Raw genomic sequence first — 18,707 nt, forward strand, 5'->3', positions numbered from 1 at the left:
TAGAAAGTATGTGCTGACAACAGTATATGATTTTTTCTCAGATTTTCTAGGCGTATGATTTCCATTTTCGGTCTTCACTCCACCTTTCTACATGATCATTGTTTCATAAATTGTTTATCATTTTCAAAGATAAATTAGGTATTTAGAGATCGGCTTAAAGGATATTAAACTTTAGTATTGGATGGACTCCCTGTTTGAACTTTCTCAAATATTTGTTTGAACAAGTGAAAAACAATTCTTTGCTGAAAAATGTGTCATCAAGTATCATTTTTGAAATTAACAGACTCTGAATGAAGAAAATCTTCCTACACAAAAAGAACATGAATGATATGCTATGAGAATGAGATTCATTATCAACCATTGTATTTTTTAACACACACACAGACATATGTCTAACTTTGATCTATTGAAATTTATTTAGATGGCGAGTTTTCTGACTGATTTGGCGAAGACCTACGTGGAGAAATTGATAAATGGGGCGATCACAGAATCAAGTTATATATGTTGCTTCACGTGCATTGCTAAGGATTTTGAAGAAGAAAGAGCTAGACTAGAAGTAGAAAGGACGACTGTTAAGCAACGAGTTGATGCGGCAACCAGAGGAGGAGAAGATGTTCAAGCTAATGCTCTTTCTTGGGAAGAAGAAGCTGATAAGATCATTCAAGAAGACACCAAAACAAAACAAAAATGTCTTTTTGGATTTTGTCCCCATATCATATGGCGATATAAAAGGGGAAAGGAACTGACAAATAAGAAGGAGCAAATTAAAAGATTGATTGAAACTGGAAAGCAACTTTCAATTGGACTCCCTGGTAGTCTTCCAGGTGTTGAACGTTATTCATCCAGAAACTATATTTCTTTTGAAAGTAGAAAATCCCAATACCAAGAGCTTTTTGATGCTCTGAAAGATGACAACAATTATATAACCGGGTTGCAAGGGATGGGGGGCACAGGAAAAACTACAATGGCCAAAGAAGTTGGTAAGGAACTTCAGAAATCCAAACAATTTACTTACGTCATCGATACGACAGTGTCATTATCTCCTGATATCAAAAAGATTCAAGATGATATTGCTGGACCCTTGGGATTGAAATTTGACAACTGTAGTGAATCAGACCGACCCAAAAAACTATGGAGCAGATTAACCAATGATGGTAAGATTGATCAGAATGAGGAAAAGGATGGTAAGATTGATCAGAATGAGGAAAAGGATGGTAAGATTGATCAAAATGAGGAAAAGGATGGTAAGATTGATCAGAACGAGGGAAAGAAGATTCTTCTAATATTGGATGATGTGTGGGATGTTATCGATTTTGACAAAATAGGGATTCCTGACAATCACAAAGACTGTAGAATTCTTGTAACCACGCGCAATCTCTCTGTCTGCAACAGATTAGGATGCAATAGGACAATCCAACTGAAGGTCTTATCTGATGAAGAAGCATGGACCATGTTCCAAAAGCATGCTGGTCTAAAAGAAATGTCACCTACAAGTTTGCTCGACAAGGGCCGTAAAATTGCAAATGAATGCAAAGGGCTACCAATTGCAATTGCTGCAATAGCCAGTAGTTTGAACAGAGAACATCGTCTGGAAGTGTGGGATGCAGCCTTAAATTCCCTGCAGATGCATGATGTTGAGGATGAACTCATTAAAGTTTATAAACGCTTGCAAGTTAGCTATGATAATATGAAGAATGAGAAGGCCAAGAGACTATTCCGCTTGTGTTCTGTATTTCGAGACGATGAAAAAATTCATACCGAAAGGTTAACCAGACTTGGCATCGGAGGAGGCCTTTTTGGGGAAGATTATGTCAGCTACGAATATGCTCGAAGTCTAGTTGTTATTTCCAAAAATAAACTCCTAGATTCTTGTTTGTTGTTGGAGGCCGATCAAAGTAGAGTGAAAATGCATGACTTGGTTCGTGATGCAGCCCAATGGATAGCGAACAAAGAGATTCAAACAGTAAAGTTGTATGATAAGAATCAAAAGGCAATGGTTGAAAGGGAGGCAAGTATTAAATATTTGTTATGTGAAGGCAAGCTTAAGGATGTGTTTACCCTTAAGCTTGATGGTTCCAAGCTTGAGATTCTAATTGTCATTATGCATAATGATGAAGACTACCATTATGTGAAAAATGAAGTCCCGAATTCAATTTTTGTAAATAGTACGAGCCTTCGAGTTTTTCATCTAATATATGACCATTATCCTAATATATCTCTATCATTACCTCAGTCAGTTCAGTCGATGAAAAATATTCGATCTCTTCTCTTTGAGAGTGTCAATTTGGGTGACATCTCTATTTTGGGAAACCTGCAAAGCCTTGAGACACTTGATTTGGATTGGTGTAAAATTGATGAATTGCCTCATGGAATCACAAAACTAGAGAAATTTCGATTGTTGAAATTGAAATGTTGTAGAATTGAAAGGAATAATCCTTTTGTAGTGATTCAAGGATGCTCATCACTTGAAGAGTTGTATTTCACAGGTAACTTTAATGATTTTTGCAAAGAAATAACTTTCCCTAAATTACGAAGGTTTAATATTGATGAATATTCGAGTTCAGTGGACGAATCATCATCAAAGCGTGTGTCTGTTGAAGACATAGATGGAGTTTTCCTATCTGAAACAACACTCAAGTATTGTATGCAAGAAGCAGAGGTTCTTAGACTAAGAAGAATCGAGGGGGAATGGAAAAACATCATACCTGAGATTGTTCCCATGGATCAAGGTATGAATGATATAGTTGAGCTTCGTTTGAGATCCATTTCACAATTACAGTGCCTCATTGACACTAAGCACACTGAATCTCAAGTGTCAAAAGTCTTCTCCAAGTTGGTTGTACTAAAGCTCGACGGATTGGATAATTTGGAAGAATTGTGCAATGGTCCTCTTTCCTTTGACTCTCTGAACAGTTTAGAGAAGTTGTACATCAGTGATTGTAAACATTTGAAAAGCTTATTTAAGTGCAAACTAAACCTATTCAATCTAAAGCGTGTGTGGTTGGATGGATGCCCGATGTTGATCTCCCTATTTCAAATAATTGATGATAATGAAAGCACAATGTTTCAGAAACTGGAAGTTCTTACTATTATGAAGTGTCCAAGAATTGAAATAATACTTCCGTTTCAATCTTCTCATGATCTTCCAGCATTAGAATCCATCAGAGTTGAAAGTTGTGATAAGCTGAAATACATATTTGGCAAAGATGTCAAATTTGGTTCTCTAAAAGAAATTTGGCTTGATGGTTTACCAAATATGAATGACATTTTCCCGGAATGTTATGGTGCCATGACTTCACCCATTAAGAGGTCATCTTCCATTTCTGGAGATACTTCCAAGCCAGAAGAACAATCAGAGCCAATCAAATGCAACATCTTTTCATGGACTGATATATATTGTTGTGGTAAAAAACATGGGCACAAATTAAGGAGTAGCACAAGTACTGAAATCCCATTGGTCTCTCAGGATCAACCGCCGGATAACTTAATGGTAACCCTCTTACCTTCTTATGTGATGTTATTTTTTGTATTTTTTTAATAAGAAACTATTGATACATTCTATTATTTAAAGAAATTATTTTTAAATTTAATTAATATAATAGCAAATCACAAAATACCAAAAAGTGTTCACTAATACAGTACACTATAATAATGTACCAATTAATAGTAGATTTTTTCTACTAACACCCTTTCATAATCTAGTTACACACTAAAATGACTCAAATATCCTTATCCTTGTGAAATTAAATTTTCAAAAAAAGATCTAAAGACATTCCATTGGCAATTTCAGCCAATCCTTTCCCCAATTCTTTGTTGGGTTTCAAACCAATTTTGACTTTCCATTCACCCGTTTCACCAATTTTAAAGCCTAAAATTCCCAATTCTAAGTTCAATTTTCTGTTCATGAAGACTTCAACCACTCCATGGAAATTTCTCTTTGGAAATCCATCTGGGTTTTTCCATTTATTGAAAAATTTCCATTTATAAAATGTTTAATAGCTTTGCATTAAGTTAATTATTATAGATAAATAAATGTAAGCTGGTCTGTCGGACTTGTATTGTAGGAGAGAAAAAAAATAGAAAAATGATTTGTTTTTATATTCGCACACTAAGAGATTACATAATTGCAGGAATCAAATTCATATCCCCTTAATATATGGGAACGTGCTCAATGTCTTTCAAGACCATCACATATCTTGTGCAATGTTAAAGAGATTTATTTGATGAATATGAATGTTTCAAAGATGAAATCGTTATTTACCCTATCTACTGCTCCAAGAATGTTGTTGGAACTTTTGATAATTAAGAACTGTGATGAATTGAGGCACATTATAACAATAGACATTGGAGATCATCATGACATCACTAGTGGCAATAACTGGGGCACTATCTTCCCAAAATTAAGAAGGATCACCGTTGAAGATTGTGAGAAATTTGAATACATGATTGGACACTTCACTGATGATCATCAAAATCACACTGAGATTCATCTTCATCTTCCAGCATTGGAAATTCTCCATCTTTGCAATCTGCCAAGTTTAGTCGAAATGTGTCCCAAACAATATCACACAACATTTCCACCTTTGGAATATCTTGTACTAGAAGAATGCCCGCAGTTTAATATAAAATCTATTGGTCATTTCATACCTCATCATTCACTAACAAGATCTGTGGACGGTACAATCATCAAGGTATCCATCCTTGTCTCTATATATCTTTGTTGTTTGTCAATCTAATCATTGATTTTGATCTTACTAGAAGAGTACCATTGGTTCAAAGGTGGTTTACCATATTTAGTAAACAATTAAACTTATAATAGTAAAAAATGAAGAACAATAAAAAAATATTTTATTATAATTTACAAAAAAAAAGTAAGAGTCCCTATTAAACTTTAGAAAAAAACAGTGGGCCCACCTTTGTGATAACTCTTATTGATAGAGAACAGAAACTAGTGGTGTGTTTGGTTCGGGAGAGAAGATGAGAAGAGAGAAGTAGGTAAGAGAGAGTATGAGAAGAGAGAAAGAGATGAGAAATAGAGTAGATTTGATGTGTTGTTTGGTGTAAGAGAATGAGAAGAGAAATAGAAGAGAGAGAAGTGTGTTTATTTTTTGAAAGGACAAAAACACCCTTAAGCTAAAAAAGGTACATATTAAACTTTAATTTATTCTAAAAAATAATTAACTACATTAATTTAATATAATAAGTTAAATAATTTTAATTCATAATGTTTAAAAATAATTTAAACTCCTTCAAACAAATTATTCAATTAATTTATTAAATTACTTAATTTAATTAATAGCACAAAACAAGCACAAGTAAAAAAAGTCATTCTTATTTTTAATATAAAAAATATTTGAAAACGAGTAAGATTGCAAAGGCAAAAAATTTGCAAAACATTATGGGTATGTATGTAAGTAAGAAACAAGTGCATCAAGTTTCCTTAAAAAAATGTGTGCTATATCCCTAAGAAAAAAGTGTAGATAATGTGATGAAAATACAAGGGTAAATAGGGAAAAAGAAAAATGTTCAGCCATTCTCTCCTCTTTCTTCGCATCTATGGAGAGAAGATAAATTTTGTGGACCCCACACAAATTTAGTCTCTCTTCTCTATTTCTCTGCACTGCCAAACATAAGAAATGACATATTTCTTCCCTATCTCTCTCGCCTGTCTTTCTCTCTACCCTATTTCTCACGTTCCAAACAGACAATAAGTGATCATGACAATGACCTCTTGAGCTATTATCAGTAGATCGTATATTCTGAGTCGCCACACATTTCACGTTTACTCTTCCTCAATGTTTTAGGTTCAATTTTCCGTAGTGTCAATTTGTGTGCGCTAATTTAGCTTATTAAAAAAAAAATTAAATAGCCATGTTTCCCACTATTTGGGCTTGTAGGAGGAACTTATCGTTTCCCTTATATAGTCATGTTTTGTTAGCCTTCTTCTTTGTCGATCTGCATTTGTTGTTGACTTTTCGTTTTTCTCCAAAAAAAATTCACTTTATGTTGACTCACGATCCTTTTTTTACAAACTGTATTTTCCACCATTAACACCTACTTCTCTTGACAAATTACTTCTTTGAACTCCAATATGACCTAAAAAAAATTGACGGAAGAAGGTGTGAGGAATAAAGTGAAAGAAGACTTCCATATATGAATGATTTCTAGGTGTGAAAACTAAATATTATATTTCAGGTACTGAATCATGTACAACCAATAATGTGTTTATTTAGTAAATTTTAAACTTACTATACTTTAATGAAACGACCAGGAAGAAAGTAAAAACTAACAATACACAACAAGGAAAAGCAAAATTAGGGAGAGAAATTAATGACAGAAAAAATAAAATCTCTCACAAATTTTTTGGTCGCAAAATTTAGTGACGGAATTAGAGAGGGATTTCATGTTTTTCCTCACTAAATTCCCCTCACTAATTTTTGTTTTTTTAGTAGTGATAGTTATCTATAAAAGTTAAGCTCTATGAAGTTTCAAGAAATCAAATTTATTCATAATTGACACTAAACTAAATAGATTGTCCATATTATTTTTAATATATATCTCTTTAAACCAACAAAATTGTTTGGAGTAGTCTACTAATATATTAATGAGCTAGCTACATATAAAACTATGTTAATTATTCAAGATTTCTTTTTCTTTAGGGGTAGCCAATGCTACCCATAGTTATGAATCCCTTCGTCCCTATCTACATCTTATACAAATGTGGATGTGGGGGATGATTCAATGGAGGAACATAAGGAAGAAAGGATAGGATTTTCTTTTTTTTATTAAAGGAATGGAAAAAAGAGAGCAGATTGAAAAACAAAAGGGTTGGAGTGTTGAAAATTAAATATCAATATTAATCAAATTAAATAATGCAATACTTTCTTTTGGTTACATTCTAATGTAATAATTTAATCCAAATAAAAAGTTAAATAAATTTTAATGGGAAGCTTTTTATAATGTAACAATATTAATTTTCCTGAAAAATACTTGTAGGTTTGCTACCAAGTTTTTATGTTTCCTGCAAAAGGTCAAACATATATTTTCTATGAGATAAAAATTCCTTTCTTTGAGTGAGCTACCTCAATTTTGAAAAATACTTGAGTTGTTCAAGGTCCTTCATTTCAAACTCTAATGATAACTTATCTTTAAGTCGTTGTCTCTCAGATAAATAATCTCTTGTAACTATAATATCATCAACATAAACAAAAAGTATAATTAGATTTCCTACATTCATTACAATTATATAGTGATCAAGTTAAGAATAAAAGATTTTATTTTACTTATTCCTAAACTTCATTACAATTATGTTTTTCTTGATATCGGTTGAGCATATCAATTGGTCTCCATTATAAATTTGGACATGGCGTGTCTATGTATATCAAATATCTCCACAGCCTTTTATCAACTATATTGTACTTATAGGACTTGGTTATTCTTATTTTATGCAGGAATTGAGTGGGAATGTGGAACATTTTCGCGCTTTGGAAAGTCTTAAGGAAACAAATGAACACCAAATGAACTTAGCTTTAGTCTATATTCGTTTGGTTGGTATGCCTATGATGACATGCCTTTTTATGGGTCCCAAAAATTCGTTTTCCCTCCAAAACCTTAGAGAATTAAAAATCAAGCGATGTGAAAATTTGAAAATTGTTTTCTCCACTTCTATAATAATGTGGCTACCACAGTTGCTTTACGTGAGAATTGAAGAATGCAAAGAGTTGAAGCACATGATTGAAGATGATTTGGAGAATAAATCCAAAAGTTGTATCTCTACAAAGACATGCTTCCCAAAGCTACAAACACTTGCTGTAATGCAGTGCAATCAGTTGAAATATGTCTTTCCAATCTCCATATGTAAAGAGCTTCCCAAGTTAGAAGCTCTAATGATAAGAGAAGCAGATAAGCTGGATGAAATATTTGGAAGTGAAGGTGATGATCACAAAGTGGAGATTCCAAATCTAAAATTTGTAGTATTTGAAAATCTACCAAGCCTCAGTCATGTCCAGGGAATTCATTTTCAAACTGTAAAACATTGTTTCATACAGAATTGTCAAACACCATCTTTGGCTTCATCATCAACAATAGACTTCGAAAATGATATTTCTGGTTTAGATTCTTACTTTGGTAAAGATTATGATTTGTGCGAGGATTTGGAGAAGCTATTCAAACAATTACATGATGAGTCCATAGGCCACAATACTTGTAATGAATATCCAAGTTCAGAAATCACTGAAGTTCAAGCATCCGGAAACGAGTTGACTTCTTCACAGGTCAATACTATTCTATTTATTCAACCTAACCACATGAAAACTATCGCCAATGCAATGCATGTGGATCAAAAAATTTATTTTTTGTGCAGAAAGAAATGGAACAAACACTAGAGACAGAGCATGGATTTGTTGAAAATGTCCCTTGTCAAGAGATGCCATCAGTAGCAATAAAACCAACAAACTCAGAAGTAATTTACAAGCCATGTCAAATTCTCTTGCATATTCCTCTCCAAATAAATACATATTCAATAGTCTAAGACTTATTAGCTACTAATGGACTTTTATTGATAACTCAAGATCACTAATTCATATGTTTCTATAACAGGAGTTGATGAATGAACACCAATGTCCACTTGGAGAAACTGATGCTACCGTCAAACCTTCTCCAGAAAATAATGTAATATAGTACCACCTCATTGTGCATATAAATCAAAAAAAGAAACCTTAAAAATATGTTGCAACTAATTTACATTTTCATCTTATGCAATCAGTTGGAGGGTTCAATATCAGAAAAAAATGTGGCATCAACTTTGTCCACCATTTCAGAAACAACAAAGAATGAGCTACCTATACAATTAGTTGATATTAAACAAAAGGCATTTCCCCTCATTTTCCTTGTATTCTTTTTTACTCGTTTTCAATGCAGGAATTGAATTATATACCATCAACTTAAACATCCATTTAATTTTAAGCAGGGTATTGAAAAAAGTGTTGAAGATGGAACCACATCAGCTAATGCCAAGACAATAAAATCATCACCAGGCCATTTATCTACTTCAAAGGTGAGTTTATTTTACGTTACTAAGCCTTCAAATTAACATGAAAATGGGATTGAGCCAATCAAACGTTGTAGAGAAAAAAATGACACAAACATCAAAAGGAAAACAAGAATTTTCTGTAAACATTCCTGGTTTAGTGATACCTTCAGTAGCAAATTCAGAAGTAATTTAAAATTTCCTTATGAAATCTGTTCATTAATCTAAGGCCTTAGTTAATTAGTAGAAAATGCAGAGTGAATCGTTAGAGAAAGTAAAATAGAAATTAATTAGTATTGTATTATGATACATTTTTAGAAAATGCGAGTCAACAAATTAACTAGTTAAAAAAAATAGACACGTGTCAACTGATCCAATAATTGACGGAATATCACAACGATGATGAAATAATAGTTTCCAAATCTAAACCCTCTTCCAGCATCACATCTCCTATTGCATCTCAGTTTCTTTCAATTCCTTCTAAAGCAGAAGCACTACCAAGGCACGAGTTGACTTCTTCAGAGATCCATACTTTTCTAATTCTTTGACAATGTCTTTGAATCAAAGTCGTAATTTTACTTGGTATCATATCACTAAGGTGTCTGTTTTTATTACAGGAGTTCATGAATGAACAACAGTCACTTGGAGCAATTGATACTACCATCAAATCTTCTCAGGGGAATAATGTAATTAAGAAAATTAATTTTACTTCATCAACTACGTAAACCTATGCTGCAACTAATTTACATTTTCATGCTATGCAATCAGTTGGAGGGCTCTACATCAAGAACAAAGAATGATCCAGCTATACAATTAGTTTCCCCTAAACAAAAGGCATCTCCCTAATTTTTCTTGTATTCTTTTTAACACTTTTTCAATGCAGGAATTGAATTATACTACAATCTCAAACATCCTTTTAATTTAAAGCAGGGTATCGAGATAAGTGCCGAAGAAGGAACTACATCAACTCATGAAAAAACAATAACATCATCAACTCATTTAGTAAGTTCATCACGAACTTATAGTATGTAACATGGGTCTACATATCGAAGCCTAATATATTTTATTTAAATTTTGGTTTTTAAGTTTTTTCTTCAAGCAAAATTGAAAGTGCAAAGGCATCGTTATGGTTTGATAACATCTCAACAATGTTGACACCCCATCAAACCAACGAAATCAACAAAATTTTAGAAATGCCAAACCTATCAAAAATCAACAAAATCTAAAGTTAGGCATACCGGACCTATTTCGAACAAAGTATGCTATATATATAATACAATTTGGCAACGAGTTTCACCAAATTACCCCATTGCACCGAAAGCCAATGTTGTCTAACTTATCAGTACAATTGCTGCCTATTTATATTGGAGATGATAATATCATTTAATTTGTTTATTCATTTCAATTTCAATTTCTAGGAAGTTGGTGACGGAAAAATATGCCTTCCCTCCTTTTCAATTATCGGTACAAAGCCTGCTTCCACCAAAGATGTTGATATTGGAGAGTCTCCGGAAACTACTCATGAGTTTTATGATTCAGGTGAAGACTGCTAGTTACTATATATTCTTTTCTTTCAAGTTTTAATATTTCTTAAAGTAAATGATAATGCATCATGAGAGTAAGCTGAATATAATTAAATAAATGAACTCTTGTAGCAAAATTGATCAAGGAAGACCCACTTCTTGCCCTTGAGACGCTTATTACTGGAGTGCAAAGTTTTCCCATTAGAAATTTACTTGAAGAATTGAAGATTTTGATGGACTCATCATCAGACATTGACAATCTTGTATCCAACCAAGAGTCCAAATCGAAATTGATTTCTCTTTTTCATGGATTGAATCAGCATGAAGGACTTTTACCTTCTGATGTGAAAGAGTTTGTTGAGAAAGTGCAGAACTTCTTCATCGACAACATTATCAAATACACCAATTTTCAACGGGCACTCAAGAAGCACAACCAACTTCTTGATTCTAAAACCAATCTCATGAACAAGCTTTGGAGTGCAAAGACTACACAAAACGACATTGACAGTGAATCTTCAACTGCCAATTCTCAGATACATGAGCTCTCTTTACAAATTGATGAACTTAGAAAAAAGTTGGAAGATCTTGAGAAACAAAGAGATGATTTGAAGTCGGTAGTGAACAAATGTGATGTTCAGAGGAGCAATTTGAAGGCTGAATGCGCTGAGTGGGCACAACAAAGTAAAGAATTATATTATGCACTCGCATCATCGGAGGTCGACCTAAGAGAAGCTGAACGTGCAAGGAAGTTGGCAAGAGAAGGTTTTGCAAATTTAAAATCTTCGTTTCCTACATTTTAAGAATATCCCCAACACAAAAACAGGCTAGGACATTATGATTAGTGTTTGTTTATGTAGGCTTAGTGCTGCACTCTTTTTTCCTTCACTTGGTTTTATCCTATTGGGTTCTACTGGTAAGGTTTTTAATGAGGCAGTTGTATTCCATTGTTATTTCTTTGTTTATTGATAGACCTACTCCCCCAAGTTGCATCTTCTTTTTAATATTTATTTGAATAAATATTATTGGAATGCTCCAGATGATAGATGGTAGAATTGGACTGCCAAAATAGTTGTCTTTTCTACCATATGATGCTTTTATATAAATATTTACGTACCAAAAAAAAAAAATTAAATTATTTTTCTTCCCCTTCACTACATTCATCATCAAGCCCAGTATCATCATTTCTGCTTCATCTTTCTCACCTTCATCTTTCTTTTCACATTTATAACTTCATCAAATTCATCCAACCAAAAAAAATAAAAATCAAAATCCATAAAAACAAAAAAAGGGAGAGGAAACAGAATAGAAAGAAAAAATATAGAGACTTGCTGAGGAAAGACGCCTGTAGACTGTAGTTCTCCACAAACCACCATTTTTTATCAGTCATCTATTTTCATTAAACCATTCTCATATCCATTACAACAACAACACATCAGCAGCAGCGAACGGGCCGCAACAACAAATCCCTCAATCCCACAAACACTAAAAACTCAAATCCCTTATAAGCCCTTTCTTTCAAACCCTAAAACTCTTCACTTAGTCGAGATATTTGAATAATTTGATAAATCTATTGAATCTGAAAAATTTGATGTATTTCAGAATTTGAGGGATTTCAAAAAATTGGGGATTTTTTTTTCTTCTGTAATTGGATTGAACAAGGAGAAAGGAGTGAAGAGAAGAGGAAGGGAACCGGTAGAGAGAAAAGAAGGATGAATTTTTTTTTAATCTTTTAAGTTATTTAAATTAAGTTTTTTCATTAAAAGAAAATTAAATGGAATAAAAAATGGGAAAAAAATTATAAAATTCTAAGTCAGTATGCCAAACATCAGCTTATTCGTACAATCAGTTGGACTTGGGGTTGATAACAAAGAATCTTCAAATTACTGGGAATCTCCAAAAACAATGTTTACAACGATACACCAAATTTCGCCCAAATAGCCGGGAGTAAAACCCTATTAACCCATGCTATTATACTAGTGTGTTATAGACTATTATTTTTCAATCTCAAATTGTTTTATTTTTTTTAATTATCTATGAAAATTAATTATCCCGTAAATTTTTATACATGTCTGTATTTTTTTGCCGCAATGATGCCAAATATGTGTCCCATATTTTTGTGTTTATTAGTGATAAATATATGTCTCGTGTTTTTATGCATAAATGAAAAATATATTTATGGGTTTTAGATCGTCGCTGGTGAAGTGTCGTCGCGGCTATCCTCTCACAGTCTTGGTGTGAGTTGATTTTGTTGTGGTCACTCGTTTCGTTCAACGTCGTCGTTGTCTTGTACTTCTCTGGCGCTGACGCGATTATGAGTTAGTTTTTTGTGGTGGATTATGTCAGATCTTGAGTTTCTCAATCTGGTTTTTGATATGTTTTTTTGTTTTTGTTTATTGGCGTTTATTTTCATTTTGTTCTGTGGAGATGAAGATGGGTGGTGGCTTTGTTCCGGCTCTGTGATTTGATATGAAAATCCTGAATTTGGTTTTCTGGATTGAAAATCTGGGTTCTTTAGTTATGGCATTGTTCTGCTGGATACATATCTCGATTCAACATGACTAGTTTTATCCTAATGTTGCTCGAAAGTGCTAGGTGCGTAGATGCTCCGTGTTGACGGTAGTAATCGTTCATCGTACCTAAAGGATTTTATCCGTCGAGGTCGCTTCTTGCACAGTTGGTGGACTATGATAGATTTCTGTCGTTTGTTCATTCCTCGATCTGGATTGCGACTGAAGTTTCAAGACCACTGCGACTCTGTAGATTCAGTTCGTAACTGGTTGCTTTGGCTCAAAAGAGCGTTTGGAACCTTGGCATTTCTGTGTTGGCAGACGATCCATACGCATATTTAAATGCTAATAATATTCTCTGCATTTTTTGCAGTTTGATTTCGCGCCCCTGCATGGGTTCGCTGGGTTGTCTGTGGTGGTGGTTGTCCAAGGTTGTTCTCTTTTATTACTATTTTTGTTCTGAATTGTTGGGTTTTGCATTTGTGGTTTATTGGGCCAGGTCCTTTCCATCTCAATCTTTTACTTCCTTCTCTTTTTAATTTAATTTTTCTCTTGTACTGAATTTGTACGAATTTTTTTTGCCTTTTTTTATGTATCAATCACAAATTTGTCCCCCCCCCTTTTTTTTTCTTTCTCGATCTACCGATGATAAAAATTTCTCCCATATTTTTTTATGTATTAATGACTAATATTTTAACATTGTTTTGTTTTATTTTTATTAGTGAAAAATACTTGACTCATAATTTTTTATGTATCAATAATAAATATTTATCCTATGGTTTTTTATATTTATAATGACAAATATATGTTTTTATTGAAGAAGCTAAAATAGAATTAGAAACCAAAACGCTTAGTCTCTCAAGCACAAGGAGTGCCAAAAGAGAACTAAGGATAAAAAGTGAGAGTTATATCAATATATGTTATATGTTTATTATTGACTGATATATGTCCCATTTTTTTTTATATATTCATATAAGTAATAAAAACTTCATAAAAAATTATGATAAATACTTGTCCCGTACTTTTTGATGTATGAGTTATAAATATTTCCTCGTTTTTTTTTAATTTTTGTGCAGTGATCTCTTAATACTTATCAATTAATTCATAAGGAAAGGAACTCATCCGCATATAGGTTAGCTAACATTGGTTTAACCATTTTACTTTTAAAAAAAACATTGGTTTAGCCCTTTATTTTTTTGTTTGTTCCCTTCTCTTCCTAATAGCATTAACCAAAAGAAATAAGCTAGGCTTGCATAACTTTAAATTTATGTCTTTTTGAAAATATCTCGACCTAGTTTTCTTTTTTTTTTCTTTGTATTTCTGTTTTTTTTTTTTTTCCTTAATGAATTTGGGTAATGCATCTAACATCACACACTTTTGTTTACATAAAAATAATAATATTTACCAATAACAAATATTTTTCCTGTGTTGTTTTAATGATTCAATGGTTAATAGTTGTGCCATACTTCTTATTAATATTTATCATTGAGAAATATGTGTCCCATATTTTAATGTGTTAATGAAAAATAATAATATCGTGTTTTTTTAAATGATATATATATATATTGTTTCACATTTTTTGTGTGTATTAAGGGCAAATATTACACATGTTTTTTTCAGGGATGTATTTGTTTTTATTTATCTATGACAAATATATGTCTCGTGTTTTTTTATACATAAGAGAAAAATATTTGCTTTCTTTTTTTATATTTATCAGGGATGAGTATTTATCGTGTATTTTTTAAAGTAATTGTAACGCCACGTTAAAATGAATTATATTTTGACTAAAATGAATTATATTTTCTTTGTTTTTTTTTATATTTATCAGAGATGAGTATTTATCGTGTATTTTTTAAAGTAATTGTAACGGATTTTTATCTTGTATTTTTTAAAGTATTTATCTCTAATTGTTAAAATGTATGTGTAGGAGATTCAAAAAGGGAATAAAATAGCACAAGTATTTATTCTCTTGCTTTATATTTGGGTGTTTTAATTTACTTTTATCTTAAATTAATTATTTGTAGAAAATATAACATGCTTTTAATTTGCATAATAGTATTTTTTATAAGGGCAAGATATGAATAAAAATGTTATTATTTGTTTCATTTTGTCTATTTTCTAAACAATGAAATGATAATTTTGTTTTGTCACGTTATATCATATCCATATAGTGGAATAGAAATTTTGTTTCACTCTACTTTGTTTCAGTCTGATATGCTCCATTAATCAAAACATAACCTTAAGGGTTTCAATGGAGGAATGTTCGGCCCATATTGTTCCCAAGTGTACTTGAATTCTTTTATATATTTTCTAATATGAAAAATTGTCCTCCCCAAAACATTTTTCTCTGGATTTTTTATTTTTTGGACTTATCCCTCTCTTTTTTGAAGTCTAGTAGTAGTATAAGATGTAATACTTTATTAAAAAAAATTAATATCTGATAAGTGCTAAAAAGTGTTAATTTCATGTTATATTTTAAGCACTTTTTGTTGCTTGCTTTGCAAGTAATTGAAGGAAAAGCCGAGAAATAAGCGTTAAATGCCTTATTACGCTTTACTTATCATTACTCTATCCTTTTGTGCAGGAATTAGCCCAAGACATTGATCAAAGAAGCAAAATCATGAAAAAGTACTGTTTGGGCAGAAGCTGTCCCTGGAGGCATGTAGCTCGCAACCAAACTCGCAACTGCGAGTGCCAATGCGAGCAACTCGCAACTGCGAGCTCCCTTACTCGCAACTGCGAGTTAGGGCGGTTTGATCCCCTCAGTTATGACGTGGCAGCGTATCATTGGTCCAGGCAAGCAACTCGCATCTGCGAGTGATGTAGCTCGCATCTGCGAGTTCAGGCAGGGCAGAAGTCTTTATATAGCCACTTGCTACTCTTTGGAGAGGATCTTATCATATCTTAGCTTGATATTTTCTTAGCTTCTCTTAGGTTTTAGTTTAGATATTTTCATAGGGAGAAGTAAGGTAGTTCTTCATTGAGTAAGATTGGTTTTGGAAGTTGGATCTTAATACTTTGTTGAGACATCACAAGTGTAATGAATCCTTCCTTTTCAATCCATCCTTGCATGGCTTCCATGATGATGAGTAGCTAAATACTCTTTGTTGGGATGAGAGGTACTTGATCTTGCTTAACATGTAATCTTTTGATCTTGCAAAATATGTTTCTAGCAATTTATATTCACTATTGTTGTTATTCTTGTGTTAATGCTTTCAAGGAGATTCAAGATGCTTTGGACACAAACTCTTGAATCTTGATCTAGAATAGCAATATATCTTAGGTTAACTTACTTGACATCTTTGTTAATCTTGTGATAATCACCATAATCAAGAGCTAAATGCTTTCGTATAACTTAACCAGGCTGGACACGGTCGATTAGGTTATTCGATCGACTTTGTTATCGTTTAAGGAATTTGGACACGAATGTTTAAACGATAACTTAGAAATAATTATATCACTTTGGACACGAAGGATAGTTTAGAATTGATTGTGATAATGTTGCTTATAAAGCTAGAATTCGTATGGATCAATTAGGTTACGTGTGACGCTTGGTTAAGGAACGCTACTCCTAACAAGTTTCAATCCTTATTTATCTCATCTTTTACTTTTTGCAAATTAGTTTAGATAATCACATTTCATTTCAAACAAACAAGTACTCTTAATACTTGGAATGATAATTGATGTTAAACTGTCATTGATAACGCACTATTCCCTGTGGAGACGATACAAAAATACTTATCTCGTTTGATGCTAAGAAATTACATCATCAAAATGGCGCCGTTGCCGGGGAATGGTGTTTAGTTATTATAGATAGAACGATTGATTTATCGTTTTAAGTATTTGTATATAATCCGTAAATAGTTTTCTTTATTTGATAGTTGTTTGTACTAACCCCTTGTTGATAAACAAAGAAAAGTTTCCTGTTAGTTGTTTCCGTTTTAGGATCACCACCTAGCCAAAATCATGGCTGATCATGGTTACTTCAACTGCTATACTCCACCCGAGTATGAATCCTATCCTCAGTATCAGCAACATTCTTATGAAGATGAGAGATACAAGGTGATAGAAAATACTTTGAATGCCTTCATGCAACAATCCATGATAAACATGCAAGATACCAACCAAAGATTGAAGACTTTATCACTTCAACTTGGGTTGATTCAAGCACAAATCATGGATAACCAAGCCAACAATCAATCCACTCTTGGAGAACAAGAAAATAATCCAAACATGTTTGAGAGAGTCGGAGAGATTGTTGAAGAAGTTGTTGTTCAAAATGAGGTAGTTACAAATGTTGATATTGAAGAAGCAACGGTGGTTGAGAAAAAGGAACAGTTACTAATCAAGGAAGATTTAATGGTAACAAGAGGGAAGAAGATGAACAAGGTAGAAATCGATCGAGTCATTGATGAAATTAACGCCTTGTTCAAACCAAAGCTAGGGAGGTCATGGACTCCAAATCATTTGTTTCTAAAGTTCATGGAATTCCTACCAAAACGTAGGGTTTCGAAAGATGATGTGCTATCCGTTTCATTTTGGCCACCCTAACGGAAAAGGCGTCGAGCTAACGACGTTAAACAAGCGCTTGTTGGGAGGCAACCCAATTTTGTAAGTCTATTTATTGTTTTAAATGCATAATTAGATACAAGAGTCATGTGCATGCATCCAAACATCCAAAAACAGAATCCAAACAGAGAGCAAAAGTTTGAACCAAAAGAACTCGCAACTGCGAGTATGATAGCTCGCAACTGCGAGCAGGTGGGTTTGACTGCGTTGACTGCCAAAACACTCGCATCTGCGAGTACAGCTGCTCGCACCTGCGAGTGGCTGCAGTTTTGGGCAGTTACGAAACCCAAGGCCACCAACTTCCTTTATCTCACATTAAACTCCCATTATCATCATTTTTATCTCATTTTTCGGTTTTGCTTTCTCTCTCATCAAACAAATCACAAAATTTTCTCCCTTCCTTTGTTGAACTCACGTGAAACACAAACCCTTAAGCTTCAAGGAGTCATTCAAGTCAATCCAAGTCATTTGCATTCCATTTTCATTTCTGCACTTGTATTACTAAACAATCAGGTTTGTTTGTTTCTTCTCTGTTATCATTCTCTGCATGCTTCAAACCCTATGGTAGAAGAGTTCTGTTGATTCTTAATCTGCGAAAATGATACCCATTTGTTTGAGATGAGCATAAATCATGCAAAGATTCATTTTCATTGCACTTGCATCCACAATTTTTGATTACCCCTTTTGTAAAAAGAAATTTTCAAATAAAATTAGGATTTATGTGGACCAATTCGAAATTCAAGCTTAATGCATGATTGTTCTCATCTCTGTATCAATACTAGGTTCGAAAATGCTTCATTTAGGTTTAGAAAACCTTGCCTTTGAGAAAAGTTTGAAAAGGATGTGTTTTTGCCAAAATCTGGGCAACTCGCATCTGCGAGTAAATTAGCTCGCATCTGCGAGTGATAACCAGAACTCGCATCTGCGAGTGCTTCTGCTCGCAACTGCGAGTTGCAGCAGGACTTGCTGCATGTTTCTGTGATTCAGCCTGCATTTGTGTAAATTTTGTTCCATACTGGTATTAATTGTATATTCTATGTTGTATGGTATTTTTCTGGTTGTTTTGCAGGCATGGCACCC

General features: G+C 33.1%; 1 protein-coding gene across 1 annotated transcript; it reads left to right on the forward strand.

Moving 5' to 3' along the window:
* Window positions 1-421: 421 nt before the first annotated feature.
* Window positions 422-11,617, forward strand: LOC146939347 (uncharacterized). The gene is made up of 12 exons (XM_085757426.1): window positions 422-3,490; window positions 4,131-4,691; window positions 7,452-8,273; window positions 8,363-8,461; window positions 8,599-8,670; window positions 8,765-8,869; window positions 8,969-9,055; window positions 9,646-9,714; window positions 9,797-9,862; window positions 9,959-10,030; window positions 10,447-10,567; window positions 10,684-11,617. Exons 1-12 carry the CDS (start codon window positions 422-424, stop codon window positions 11,349-11,351), a joined length of 5,811 nt encoding a protein of 1,936 aa, XP_085613552.1. The 3' UTR covers window positions 11,352-11,617.
* The last annotated feature ends 7,090 nt before the right edge of the window (window positions 11,618-18,707 follow it).

This window comes from Medicago sativa, chromosome 3, assembly GCF_051527215.1.
Source record: "Medicago sativa cultivar Bolivia chromosome 3, Bolivia_mono, whole genome shotgun sequence".
Classification (NCBI taxonomy): domain Eukaryota; kingdom Viridiplantae; phylum Streptophyta; class Magnoliopsida; order Fabales; family Fabaceae; genus Medicago; species Medicago sativa.